The sequence below is a fragment of the Sprattus sprattus genome (genome assembly GCF_963457725.1).
Source record: "Sprattus sprattus genome assembly, chromosome: 5".
Classification (NCBI taxonomy): domain Eukaryota; kingdom Metazoa; phylum Chordata; class Actinopteri; order Clupeiformes; family Clupeidae; genus Sprattus; species Sprattus sprattus.
Window position 1 is genome coordinate 29,798,248 of NC_137924.1, and position 13,589 is coordinate 29,811,836.

A 13,589-nucleotide genomic window follows, 5' to 3' on the forward strand; every position below is an offset into this window, starting at 1 on the left:
CCTCCAGGTTCCTTACTTGAGGGTTCAAACATGGGCTACCTAGGCTGCCTGCCAACCCCCCGTATCGGCGGCGTCGGTGAGCTGACCACCTGCGAAGTGACGCTGCTGAACCAGCTGAACGAGCGCCGCGACAGCACCACCAGCACGCTGAGTTCCGCCTACACCATGAGCCGCCGCTCGTCCGGCATCTCGCCCTGCTACTCCAGCCGGCGCTCCAGCGAGACCTCGCAGTTCGGCGGGAGTCGCCACAACAACATCAGCGCCGCCTCCTACGACTCCTACGACCCCATCTCCACCGACCTGTCCAGACGCTCCAGTGAGGCAAGCCAGTGCGGAGGCCTCGGAGGAGGAGGAGGGATGGGTGGAAGTGGTAGCGGCCATCCTGGTATGCTCAGCCTCACCCCGGCTCAGCACTACCGCCTGAAGGCCAAATACGCGGCTGCCACCGGGGGCGCCCCGCCGACACCGCTGCCCAACATGGAACGCATGAGCCTGAGAACGCGAATGGCGCTCTATGGGGACTCGCAGGAGCGTTCTGCTTACCTGCTCCACCCGTCGGCCGCGGGTACGAGCGCATCTAGACGGTGCAGCGACACCGGGTATGGCGCCCCTGGCATGATGCCACACGAGGTGCCCAACAGTCTTCCACGGCGTGCCAGCGACCCCGTGCGCCGCCCCGCTCAGGATCCCCTGTCGCTGCCACGGGTGCAGCGCTACAACAGCGTGAGCACCATGAACACTTTGCGACAGACAGGTGACCGGCGCAGCTTTAATGGAGGCCTCACGGCCGGCAACACGTGGTCCGACGGCAGCCTGCACCGTCACCCCTTCGCCCAGCGCCCGCCCAGCATCTCAGAGAACGTTGTCATGGAGACGATGGCACTGGACCAGGCCGACGACGACATGGTGCTTCCAGACGACGTGGTCCAGTACCTCAGGACGCAGAACGGCAGCTCAACTCAGGACATGCCGGCGGGTAACTTTACCGGAGGCCAACCGCAAGACTTCCAAAGCAACATGACAGTCCAGCAGCAACACCAACCACAGCAGCATCAGCAGCAGTTCTATGGGCAAAGACGCATGGCTATGATGGATGCTAACATGACCCCTTCAGCTATCGGCCAGGGAATGGCATCCTGTCAGATGGGCCCCAGGCCCCAGCAGCAGCAGCAGTTCCCCGCCTCAGCCGGCATCAACAAGAGCAGCATGCCCGTGCAGTGGAACGAGGTCAGCTCAGGGACGGTGGACTCCATGGAGAGGGTTCCCAAGCAACAGCAACAGCAACAGCAACAGCAGCAGCAACAGCAGCAGCAGCAGCAACTCCTCCGCAGCAACCTCGCCGTGGTCCAGCAGAAGCAGAACTTAGGCACCTACCACCAGGGCTTCCAGGGCTCCAACCAGCAGATCGTCCACATGAGTCAGAACCTGGCAGCCATGCAGCAGGGATACGCCATGCAGAGGAACGCCCAGCGCATGACCTCCCTCCTTCAGCAGCAGCAACAGCAGCAGCAGCAGCAGCAGCAGCACAGGCAGCCATCCTCCTCCACCAACCAGGGGGTTAACAACAACAACAAGCTCATGAGTCCCCAGCAGAGCTGTGCCCAGGGCCTGGTGCCTGGTGACACTTTATCAGGGAACGCAAGCCAGCACGCGCTGTTAGGCAACATGGCCCTTCCGAATGGCAGGGCAGTGATGATGCAGCTTAACCCTGACGCGCTGCAGCAATATCGGTCAGGATCCGCCTACGTGAATCCCAACGGCCAGCATAGTTTTGCTGTTCCCTCCCAGATGCCCGTGCAGAACGGGAACAGGCCCCTGATCCAGCCTAGGCCTCCTGCAGAACCCAGATCTTCAGGCAGGCAGCCGCACCCGGGCCTGAACCCAATGCAGCCAAACGGGTTCCTTCTGTCCAATCCAAACTCCGAGTACGGAACCTCAGAAGCCAGCCCCAAGAGAACCGGCCCCGGAGGTCATCAGGAGAACCAAGACAACAACAGCATCAGAAGCAACCACGCCAGTGGTGGCATGTTCTACTCAGGCGAGATCCACATGCTAGATCCCAACGTCAGTTTCGCCACGCCCATGTCTCCCTGTGCCAGCCAGGATGCAGCCACCAACATGGCCGCCATGGCATCCCCAGGGGTCAACCAGGTCACCAGCACGGTGGACTCTCAGCCAGTGGAGCACGCTCAGATCGACTTTGATGCCATGCTGGACGACGGGGACCATTCCAGCCTCATGTCGGGCACTCTCAGTCCAGGCCTCCTCCAGAGCTTATCTCAGAGTTCATCGCGGTTGAACACGCCACGCAACTCTGTAACGCTGGCCTCAGTGCCCTCGGGCATCAGCAACATGGCGATCGGAGACATGACCTCGATGCTCACGGCTCTCGCAGAGGAGAGCAAGTTCCTCAACATGATGGCTTAAGGACAAGTGGTATTATTTGCCGTCGTCACAACATCAGGAAAACACAACGTGTGTATGTGTGTGTTTTTTGTGGATGTGTATACTGTATGAGTGCGCTTTAAAAAAAAAAAAAAAAACTGTTCTGTTGATTGAAAAGGAACACGGTATTGTAAAAGAAACCTGTTTGCTGGACTTGTTTGTTACTTAGCACCGGAAGTTGGTGGCCCAGGGGAAACCGTCTTTTCATGACAAAAAAAATCATTCAAGTTAGGAGATAAGCACTGATTTGTACACAAAAGCAACTGGATCGCTTTGCAACTGACCCTGCAATAAACAAAGAAAAACCTTAGAGCTTGTAATTATCTTGTAAAGAGCCGTCCACACTGCCAACAATAACTATAAGGACAACTGAAACCATATTGGTATGAGCGTCTACACTGACCAATTATGGGGAAAACCGTCATGTTTTAATGTGATGCCTTTGTAATTTGATTTGATAATTTTTTTTTTTATCATTCACACAATTTCTCTGAAAGTAATGCCCAACCATATCGTTCTTCAAATCTTTATCGTTAAAGTGTGTAGTGTGGCCACTGTAATGAACGAGAGAGAGCGATATTTAAAACTATAGTGTTTACAGCTATTGTTATAATTATCGTTGGCAGAATGGGCAGGCCTTCAAACATAGTATGCATCTTAGGCATTGGATGAAAACTGACGGGAAATATAATTAGCATACCCTGCTTACCCAAAGCCATAGTTTTGGTGTTGTTTTGTTGGTGTCGACGATGTTGTTAATAAGCCACAGCCCAGGGTTCGTCAGTGGCTTCCTCTCCAGCGGTGCACTGAGCAAGTGGTTCACTAAGTGCCTTCCAGCTTGGAACCGGTGTGACCTAAACGCAGACATCTACGTTAATCATGTTGCCAGTTTGAGTACATGGTAAACAAATACTTTAAAGTATTATTCCCTACTTAAACATATTGTTTATAGTATAACTGTATGGTACAGTACATGCTTTAAATCATCTTAACGACTTGATTACTACATCTTATTTCCCTCTCATTAAGTACAAGACTATGCTGTTTCTTTAGGTTTCTTTACGCAAAGTACAGAGGGTCCTTAATCATGGCTCTTTCCAGGGACATAGAGAGAGAGAGATGGAGAGAGAGGGGGAGATGGAGAAAGAGAGGGTAAGATAGAGAGAAGGAGAGAGAGAGGAGAAGAGATATCCTCCAAGTGTCCTACAGGAAGCAGGAGGATCTTGCTGTGCACTTGTCTCGTCAGCTAACGTGATTGAAAAGGACGGACAGCTCGTCTCTCTCTGTGTGTGTGACCATCTGCAGAGACCTGTCAGCTCTGCCCCCACCCCTCCAGAGACCTCTTTAAAAAGGAATATGCAAGTACTTTTGGGTGTTCTCCACGGAGATCACACCCTTCCAATTAGCAGGTTCATCACCCTCTGGAGTTGGGTGATGGACCTCTGAGGCGAACCAAAAAGATCTGCGGCCTTTGATGTTTCGGCTGTGGTGGAAGAAATAAGATGAAAAAAAAAATACCCTCTCCCCATCAACGAAAGACAGAACAAACTCTCTGCATTTGATTGTTTGAATTAAAACAGCCTTTTGTATTCTGCCGTCCACGTTCATTGTGCAAAGTCTGTCTTATGTGTGTGTGTGTGTGTGTGTGTGTGTGTGTGTGTGTATGAGCAGCTTTTGTACATTTTAAATACAGAATCTTAAGTTGTTTTTTGCTCTTCTATCTCTGTGTGTGTGTGTTTCAACTGTAGTCGTGTGTTGTGTCTCTTTTGAAATCACATGGTTGTCCCCCTTTGGACTACATGAAAGCAGACATCATTATTAAAGCTCTCCCATGAACCCTAATGAATTCTGGGAGTCATCAGGAAAAAAAAGAAAAAGCACTTCATGTCAAAGTACAAGCCCAAGTGGATTCATCTTGATCTAAAATGCTACAGACTTGAGTTACTGTTCCTCAATGTGCATGTTTTCCCTCTCAAGATATGTAGATGAGAGAGAGAGATGGATACTCTGAACTACACTATCCACAGCTGAATGGGCCTAGCTAACATTAGCAGCTATATTGCAAGGTCACTGTAGCCCAGTGCTATGTAAATTACAACAACCCATTACAGCCCCCTAATGAACTTCCACTCATCAATATTTAACAAGACCCTGGCTTAGCTTTAGCGTGTGAAGTCACAAAGTCACTTCTTCTTCATTAGCCGCCATTTTTAAAACAAACGCTGTTTTAAAAACAGTTGTTAAAGTGTTATTGAAAAGAAAAGTTTAAGTTGATATAAACATTCTATATTTTGTTTTAAATGAATATGTATTGATGGTACATTTGGGTTTACATCCACTTAGGTCACCATAGGTATGTTTGAATTTTTAAAACATAGATATTTTAAAACAGCATTTAAGAACTTAAAGTGAGAGGGAAAAAAACAACACAAAACAGACGCAAAGCACTTTCTAAAGTTAGCATGAAACAGCCCACTTAAAGGATGGAAATGGAAGAGGGAAGTCCAGGGTACGAGGCGCGAGAGAGTGGGGGGTGGGTGTGAGGTTGGGGTTCGGGGAGGCTCTAGAGCAAAGCAATGACGGGAACGAATGATTTTCGTCTTGACAGCAGATCTGGTCAAGGATGTGTGTGAGCCGGACCCTGCTGATTGGTCTTGCCACTGGAATTCCTTATTGTCTGTGAGAGCTGATGGAGAGAGAGAAAAACAGCCCCGGGCAAGCAGCCTCCCAAGAGTCGAGAACAAGAGGTTAGCATGGCAACGGAGCTGATGTGATCACAAACGAACAAGGCGAAGCTTAGACAAGCACGCAGATGGGGCGAGAGAGAGAAAGAGAGGGGAGTCTTTTAAACGGAGCATTAATCGCATATGGATCACTTGGGGTCATACGGTATTACTCAACATGTCAATGAAGGGTAACGAACATAGGCCTATTGTTTTTCCACCACTGGCTTCATACACCGTGATATATCCGTAAAAGCGTTTTTACACATCTTCAGACGAGTAATAGCGGTGATTTAGTGTCTGCGGGACTGACCCGTGCAGCTGTGTCTGTTGAGGGTGAAGGGAGACAGCTGGACAAGGGCGCAGCTGTTGAAAGTAAAGACACAGCAAGTACGAAAACCACAAGACCAAAACAATCCGCTTGTACTCTGAAGAGAGGCATGTTTGACTTTTGGTAACGTTTAAATTTGCAGTTGAACCTGAGTCCCTAAAAGCCACTTGAGTGGTCGCACGAAAGGGCCACTTCAAGGGGAGTGTCGCATTAATCAGAAAGTTGAGATGGGTTACTGAAATCCTCCTCATAGGTTGAGGACTTTCACTCTCGAACATTTGCTCACCTATTTCTTCCACATCCGTTGAGTACTTCTCAAAGACACGCAACCTGTCAACACTCTCATTCCTCCTCCTCGTCCTCAAGTATTCAAAACATCTCGGCAAACCAATTTCCTTTTCCCCTATGTATACTGTCTGTTCGCCGAATTTGATCCTAGAGCAAGTCGACTCAGCCCAGCTGGAGGTGGACAATGGGGCATTGTTTGCAGGGGGGACTTGCCTGTGTGTCGCTGCCGATCACTAAGGTTCCCCGCTATCCCAGAAAGCCACAGTCTCCTAAAGTCCCCTGTGATTGCCCCATAGTCACAGTGAGACCTCCGTGTAAACTGTGGGTTTTGTCCCTGTTAAAACCCACATGCTATTCTTTCATTGTTCCAGAGCTCGGCCTCAGAAACTGTGGGACATTTTTGATTCCCACTATGGTAAATGAAAGACAACAAAGTTTGCACCAACAAAAGCATGTCCTGTTTTTTAAAACGTATCAAAGACACAACTGGAAAGCACAAGTTAATCAAAACACAGCTAAGATAATTTAATCAGTGTGAGTTTGCACAACGGGGTCCACTTTTAACAACCCACAGGCAGCACGCACTATTTTAAGCAATGAAAGACTGTGCTTAATGACCTTTCACCTCTCTGAGCAGGTCATCATAATAAAGCGATACTCTTGACCGGGCCTCTTTCTTCGCCCCTCTTCCTGGCTTTTGGTCCAGGCTCTGCATCAAAGCGGGGCTAGTGCATAGCTCGACCCTCTGAAATCAGGGGGGGCTTTGACCCCCCTCACAGGGTCAAGGGTCAGGGTCTTGGGCGCTCAGTGTGCCCTTTCTTCTGGGTCTGTCTCTCCCCACTCACCCACACACACACACACACTCACCCAGCACTGCTTCAGGGACGGCCTGGACTGCTCTGAGCCCAGAGCTAAGAGGCCAGTGAAGGGCCGCATTGAGGCCCAGGCGTGGGCCAGGCAGCCGGATCCCCAGCTTTGATCTGTGACCCCCCTGCACCCGTGGCTGCTTTGAGTAGGGGACATGTAGGGGGGAGGGGGGGCCTGGAGGGACCCGGAGTGGGGTGTTAAAAGGATGTCACGGTTTGGAATGATGAACTTTTTTTTTTGCTGGTGGCATGTCAGAGGCTTGAAGCCTTTCATGCTGTTGACGTCATTTTGGGAAAAGTAAAAGTCAAATTCCAAACCCCTTACACTTATGAAAGCAATAATTCCTCGCTAAATGTATTAATCATTCCTTAATATTCCTAAAAAGATCTGTTGTGTTTCATATCTAAAATCCAGTTTTAATATTTTACTGAATTTCTGTGAGAATCTCTATAACACTACACAGAGTCCTGTTTAGCTTTGGAGTTTCTTTTTCCAGCTTTATTTTGACAAGGTTTATGTGTGCAGGGCGAGAAGGTCGAACCTAAGGACTTAACTGGGGTCTGTTACCACCCTTGGTTTGGCGAACCAGTGCATTTTATTCCCGAGCTCAAACGAACCGTCCTCTCCACCCTAGAGCCAGAAACATACTTTTAGTCCTGCTCAGCGTCCACCACCACATCCACAAACCCCTGACCCGGTAATCAGACCTCCACTTGGAATTACAAGTGCATAAAGACACTCGGCAGCGTGTCTATTTTAACCATCTTTTTTTACAGAGGCATAATAACATGCTGGGAAACACGCTGGCACACAACCCTCTAGTTTGATCCTGAGAAAATAAAGTCAAAGAGGAAGTCTTTAAGGTGTGGCTCGGAGCCAGTCCAAACAGACGGACAGCTGAGGCTCTGGAGACAGGCTGACCTGGGGAAATGGACCTGGGGGAATAGACCTGCGTCTGGCCTGGTCCTCACTAGATCTAGAACATACAGGAGCGACTGGCAGATTTTACCACTTGCTGATCCACAATCATACAGGTCTGATCGTGTACCTAGTGTGAGCATAGTAAAGCACTGGACTCAAAGCCTCGAGACAACAGTGGTTCTCCTGGGTGGGTGTGGGAGAGGGGGGCGATCTCGCAATAGGGGCGTGTGGTCAAGGACCTCTCATTCGCAATCTAGCACCTCTCACTCTTAATGTGTCATGCTAGCATGTCTTCCTGTGTCAAGGTGAGGAGTGGTGTTTATGCGCTGCTCGGTTCCATACCTGCTGAGTAACACTCATCAGGCTCATCACCCTGGGTCTCTTCCTCCCACCAAGTGACTCTATATGGAAAAGGTCTTTTCAAACAAAACATGTATCACATTTGTAATGTACAATACTTGATAAATGATAAATCTGTGGTAAATGTTCATACTAATATGCCATAATGTCCTTCAACATGCAAGGTAGGTCATACATAAAACATGTAGAAAACATCCTGTGTTACTGTGTATGAAAGGGGCCATAATTATGTTACATAATTATAATTATGTATATACTATATATAAAAATGAACATACTATATGAATTACCATGTGGGACCAGTTCCTGGCTACAGACAATACCGCCTTGAGGGAGGAAAGTAGACATCTCAGGCTTGAACTCTGACATTAATATATTTTCACAGATATTGCCCAGGCATAATGTTTTCATTTCCCTTTAGCCTGTCTCCAGTCTTTGTCCACTGGGCTCTGTGTACCTGAGCACAAGTGCCCTGATGTGGCTGTGTCAGAAATATTCAGCTTGCAAAGTAAACAGTGAATAATCACAGTGACCAATCAGTTTTAATCTTTATCTAACCAAAACACAAAGATCTCTTCACTTTGTATGGAGAAGCAGAAAATGGCAAGGCGATGGTTTTATTAGATTTCGGTTTCTGGACACCCCCACCCCACTTTCTTACAGCTTCACGGAAAACACCTACCTGCCTGATTCTGTCTTCAGTGCCTCAAATATTGTTTTTATTGAAATGGGTCAGATATGGCCTGCTATGGTGAGCTGAGTCCGTATCTCACAGGTATCATGTTTTCCCACAATCCCCTGAGACAAGAAACAGGAAGTGCCAACCTAACTAAAATGGAAGTCTGCAAAACAAAACAGCCCCTGTTTCTTTCCATATAATGAACAATAGATCACAGAGAGAGGTCTCAAAGAGACCACTGAAATGGACAAAGACTTCTTAAATGACATCCATGGGACCCAGAGACATATAGTCTCTGTCACAAGCAAAGCAAGCAGCAAGTGACAAGACAAGTTCTACAAATCTCTGAGCAGTTCATGCAAATAGAGGTTTGAAGCCAAATGCCCCAGCTGATAATCAGCTGAGTTTGCCACATTTGTCAGAGGACTCTCAGCGAAATCAGGTATCAGGTATCAGGTTATCGCTTAAAATGACACCTATGCGTTCGGCGCTAATGGAGGTGCATTGACATGATTTTAGGCAGCTGGTTGAGAGTAGGACCCTTGGACACACACACACACACACACACACACACACACACACACACACACACACACACACACACACACACACACACACACACACACCCTTGGTGATTGAAAACATTCTGAGGGAATGTGCTTGGGCCAGGCCAGTGGGCTGGGTGAAAGCGTAAAACTAAGAGTTTGATTTTCGCCTCAAGGCCAAAGAAACACAGTGCACTGTGAACGTCCTTCTGGAACAGATTTCCTGGCTTCCTAGCATGTGGTGGGCTACAAGAGAGGCAGAGCGATCTGCGATCGAGGTCAGCTTCAGAAATTCATCACAGACACAAGACCTGCCCAAGAGACCCCAAGCAAAGGGGGACCACTGCACTGAGTGGGATCTTGGCAATTAGTATTTAAAAATTTAGCGAACCTTCAGAAAGCTGCCAAAGGCTGTTTCATACTCCCGCTCGTCTCCCCGAAGGTTTTCCCGCTCTGAAGGCATTTTTTATTGCGGTAGCCTGAGGTGTCTTGGAAGAAGCTTCCACTGATATTTAATTTAGCAACCCAAATGCGAAGACAACTGAGCCCACCGTACAGAAATGCTAAACGCCTGTTTCATCACTCTCTAAATCTCTGCTCCTGCTGAGGCAACATAAATAAGAACGACCTCTTTTCTTACCCAGCATGGCGGCTCTGTTCCCTTTCATGGGGATTGTGTGTGTGTGTGTGTGTGTGTGTTTTTTTTCCTTTGCTTGTGAAACTCTGCCACCTAATTCCTCTAAACCACTTCAAAGTGCATATATGGTTTAGAGTTTGAATAATGAAAATGGCTTGTGTGTGTGTGTGTGTGTGTGTGTGTTTAGCGTGTGGACGTGACATGGGTATAAGTGAATGTGTGTACACATTTGTCCACGTGTGTGTGTGTGTGTGTGTACACAGTGTGTGAACATAATTGCATGTGTGTGTTTCCTCTCTCCCTGGACGCCGCTTCACAGGGGAATGCTGAATCCCAGGCTGTGGTGGAGATGTTGCCTTTCACTAGAAATCGACTCCAGCTGCAACGGAACACTTCCCAGCTGTGCACTCGAAAGCACCCTGGCAGCGCAGACTAACCCCCCCACCCCACTCTACTCCTACACCCAACGTTCCTGCGTAACAAAGGGCCTAGTCTCTCTCACACACACACACACACATTGGGGAAATCAGATGCTCAACCTCCACGCAGTGATCAGTGATCATCTTCTGGTGATGAGCATATTATCTGATATCTTCCTTTCACTAGAAGCTAACTGTACGTACAGTATATGTCAAGTCAAGTCGATTTTATTTGTAAAGCACCTTGTAACAAAGTGCTTTCCAGATTGAATACACATTAAGAATTAAAGGAAATAAAAAACTTAAACAAATGAAGGTGTGATAAACATAACAATATGTTTGTGTCTTTTTAAAAATGTCTGCATAAATCTGGGAATATCACCCCTTTATTCTGTGGGAAAACCAAAGAGTTTTCACAGGCACTTAGTGCATTATATGATTGCCTCTCCCTGTGTCAACTCGCATCAACTGCAACTCCTCTAGAATTGTTCTGTTGTGCGTAAGAGTGTTCTGCTGTGTATGAAATTGTACTCTTCTGATTTAACGGCCTCTTCCGCATTTAACATTCACTGTCTGTATGTCAGTGAGTGTGACACATTTCTGCATAAATCTGTGAGCAACGCATCTCCCGTTTTTCCTGAGGGAGTGAACATTTCTGGAGCTGAGCAGGGCGAGCAGAGATGGCGAGACGGAGGGCCTGTGATCAACCGGTGGACGGTTACGGTTAGGCAGAAAAACTTCACCCACCGTCCATCCGGTCACGGCAGTCGTCTTCAGACAACAGTCTGTTTACAATCCAATGCTCTGGCCACTGCAGTGAGTACATCCATGAGTCCATTCCATGACGACCTTCCCAAGCATGACCTTCAACTCTCTTCTCTTAGCCTCCACTCAGTGATTTGGCCCAGTGAAACAGAAACATGGATTTCTCTTCTATTTCCGCCACCTTGTTTTCTTAGTCCTTTCCTCAATTGATGATTAGCCTGCAATCACCTTTGGTAGAGGTGTCTGCCGAAATAATACAATTAAGTAAATATAGTTGAAGAAAAGAATGTTAGAACGTTGCTGTCTGGACTTCTATTCTACTTGTTCTCGACTAAATCTCCCCAAACCTGTTATATGTCGTGCATGCACTGTCCTCTGTGGCTTGTGGGAGAACAAGCAAGCTGTCCGAAAACTGGGACTTGTTTTCCTTTTACCAGCCACAGTTGGTATCCATTTATAGCGTCTGATGTGGCGATTTCTTCTGGATGAAGTCCTGTGCAATTCACGTACTTCAAAGATTAGTCTACGTAATTAGAAGATACATCTGACCTTATCTACCTAATCACTTATTAATGAGTTTATAATATGTGTTTCTGAGAAGACTTCATTTGGATAGTCGGCCTACAGAGACTTCACAGATGGTCTGTTGAAGTTCAAATTCAGTCTTTCTAATTGTTCACGGAACATCACCTTAACTAAACCCAACCCCTAACCTTGACCATAAAATGTTGTTAAGAGAGTTTCAACAGGTAGTTTGTTTATAATCTGAGCATCTGTAGATAATCTATAGGGGACCATCCAAATAAACTCTGTTTATAATCTGAACATCTGTAGATAGTCTATAGGAGAGCATCCACATACAGTTTGTCTATAATCTGAACATCTGTAGAATAGATATTCTTATAAAAGTCTCATCCAAATGAAACGTGTCTGAGTGCCCTTTCTCAGGTAGACATGCATGTCATGATTGGGTTTGCACACAGTATAGTAGAGTCACCCCTTGAGTCAAATCCATGGGTTGAGGGATTGTTCTTGACTAATGATGAATCCCTGAAGTTGGAGGGTGTAATTCCAAGAGTGGAGAACAAGTTTGGAATAACTTGTACTCTAGAAAATCAAAATCGAATGTCAATAGTATGGGGTCATTGTATGGGGTTCGTCTGCTGTTTAAGGTAGGTCACAACCTATAATGGGGGTTGTATGTAAAGAGTTGCATATTCAGCAATTTGACGTGTTCATTCACCCTCTATATACCATACATACATGTTCACACACACATGCATGCACAAATTATTACTTACACACACACAAGCATGCACAAATTATTACATACACAGACACACAAGCATCCCCAATCCCCTCTTGACTCAGACATTCACAAACACACACACATACAGTATTCTAATGAGGGTGGATAAAGGTTTAAACCTCTGCCTTGGCCACTGTCAGTATCATAGTATAATCATTGTGTAAATATTCATGATTGTGATCCTATGCAAAACAGCATCTGTTTTCCTATGCCCTCGCCATCTGGTTAGGAGACTTTTCCACTCTATTCCTTCAGGAAGCCATGTTACAAACCAAACCAATCTGATCCTCGAGCATGGGACACGCACTATTATGGGATGTTTATACAAGAAGCAACCCTACCTTTGTACGTTTACATTTGAGGATGCTGAGTATTCCAACGTTTTTTAAAGGTCCTGAGATCTTTTCATCAGACATATATTCTCTTGTTCTGCGAATAACAATTCCAGTACAGAGCAGTGTTTCAGGTGCCAACTACTGTACAATCAAGACAACAAAGACCAGTCTAGAACTTGGAGCCATGTGCAGTTCAGCAACAAACATCTGTTTTTTGTTTCGCCTAAAATAGGTTTTCAGCTTGTCTTGTGTTGTTTTAGGTAATCATTATTCAAAAGGTCACGATGGAATGGCATTAAGAGCTGCTTAGCTTCTGTGACTGTTAATATTGGTTCATACTTTATTCTGGGGAATAATAGTTAATGTCCCTGTGGCCATTATTATAAGGCCATGTGGAAAACAATAACAGTGCCAAACACATTAGCCTGCCTAGGCCAAAAGAAACACACAGGCCCGGTAATATCCAACAATGCCCTGGTCCAGGCCATTCTCTCCAGAGCTTTAATTTAAAGATAAATGAAAACAAAAATGGAAAAGAACGATGAAAAAGGAGGAGAGAGAAGAAAAAAAACACTTTTCTTTTAGTGTAATATAAAAGTGGTGCAAAACCTCCTGCCACGCTACCTCAGGCTTTTAGCAGCCTGGATGTGTCAAACCACCCCATTTTAGGTGGGAAAACATTTGCACTTGTCTCTGGATAATATGAGGTGTGTGCCCAGAGTGTGTGTGTGTGGGTGTGTGGAGGGGTGAGAAGGTACAAGGTGGAATCTGAGAACATGACAGAGAGAGAACGCCTAAGGTGAGGAGATGAGGTGATGCAGAAAGGCTGGAAGCAGAGATTAGTCAGCACTAAATAAACTATATAACATAATATAATATCATGGAATATAATATAATATGATATCTTATAATATAATCCATGTCCGCTAAATTCACTGCAGTTGTTCACGTTTAGTCAAATGTAT

At 46.5% G+C, this 13,589-nt stretch overlaps 1 protein-coding gene across 1 annotated transcript in view; it reads left to right on the top strand.

The window, feature by feature from the left end:
- gli2a (GLI family zinc finger 2a) overlaps window positions 1–2,427 on the top strand; it is a gene marked incomplete at both ends in the record, with an annotated part of 72,113 nt that extends 69,686 nt beyond the window's left edge. Inside the window, one exon of the mRNA XM_080838594.1 lies at window positions 8–2,427. Coding sequence (XP_080694720.1) covers window positions 8–2,427 — 2,420 coding nt within the window. The remainder of the gene's footprint in view (window positions 1–7) is intronic.
- Between the last annotated feature and the right edge of the window lie 11,162 nt (window positions 2,428–13,589).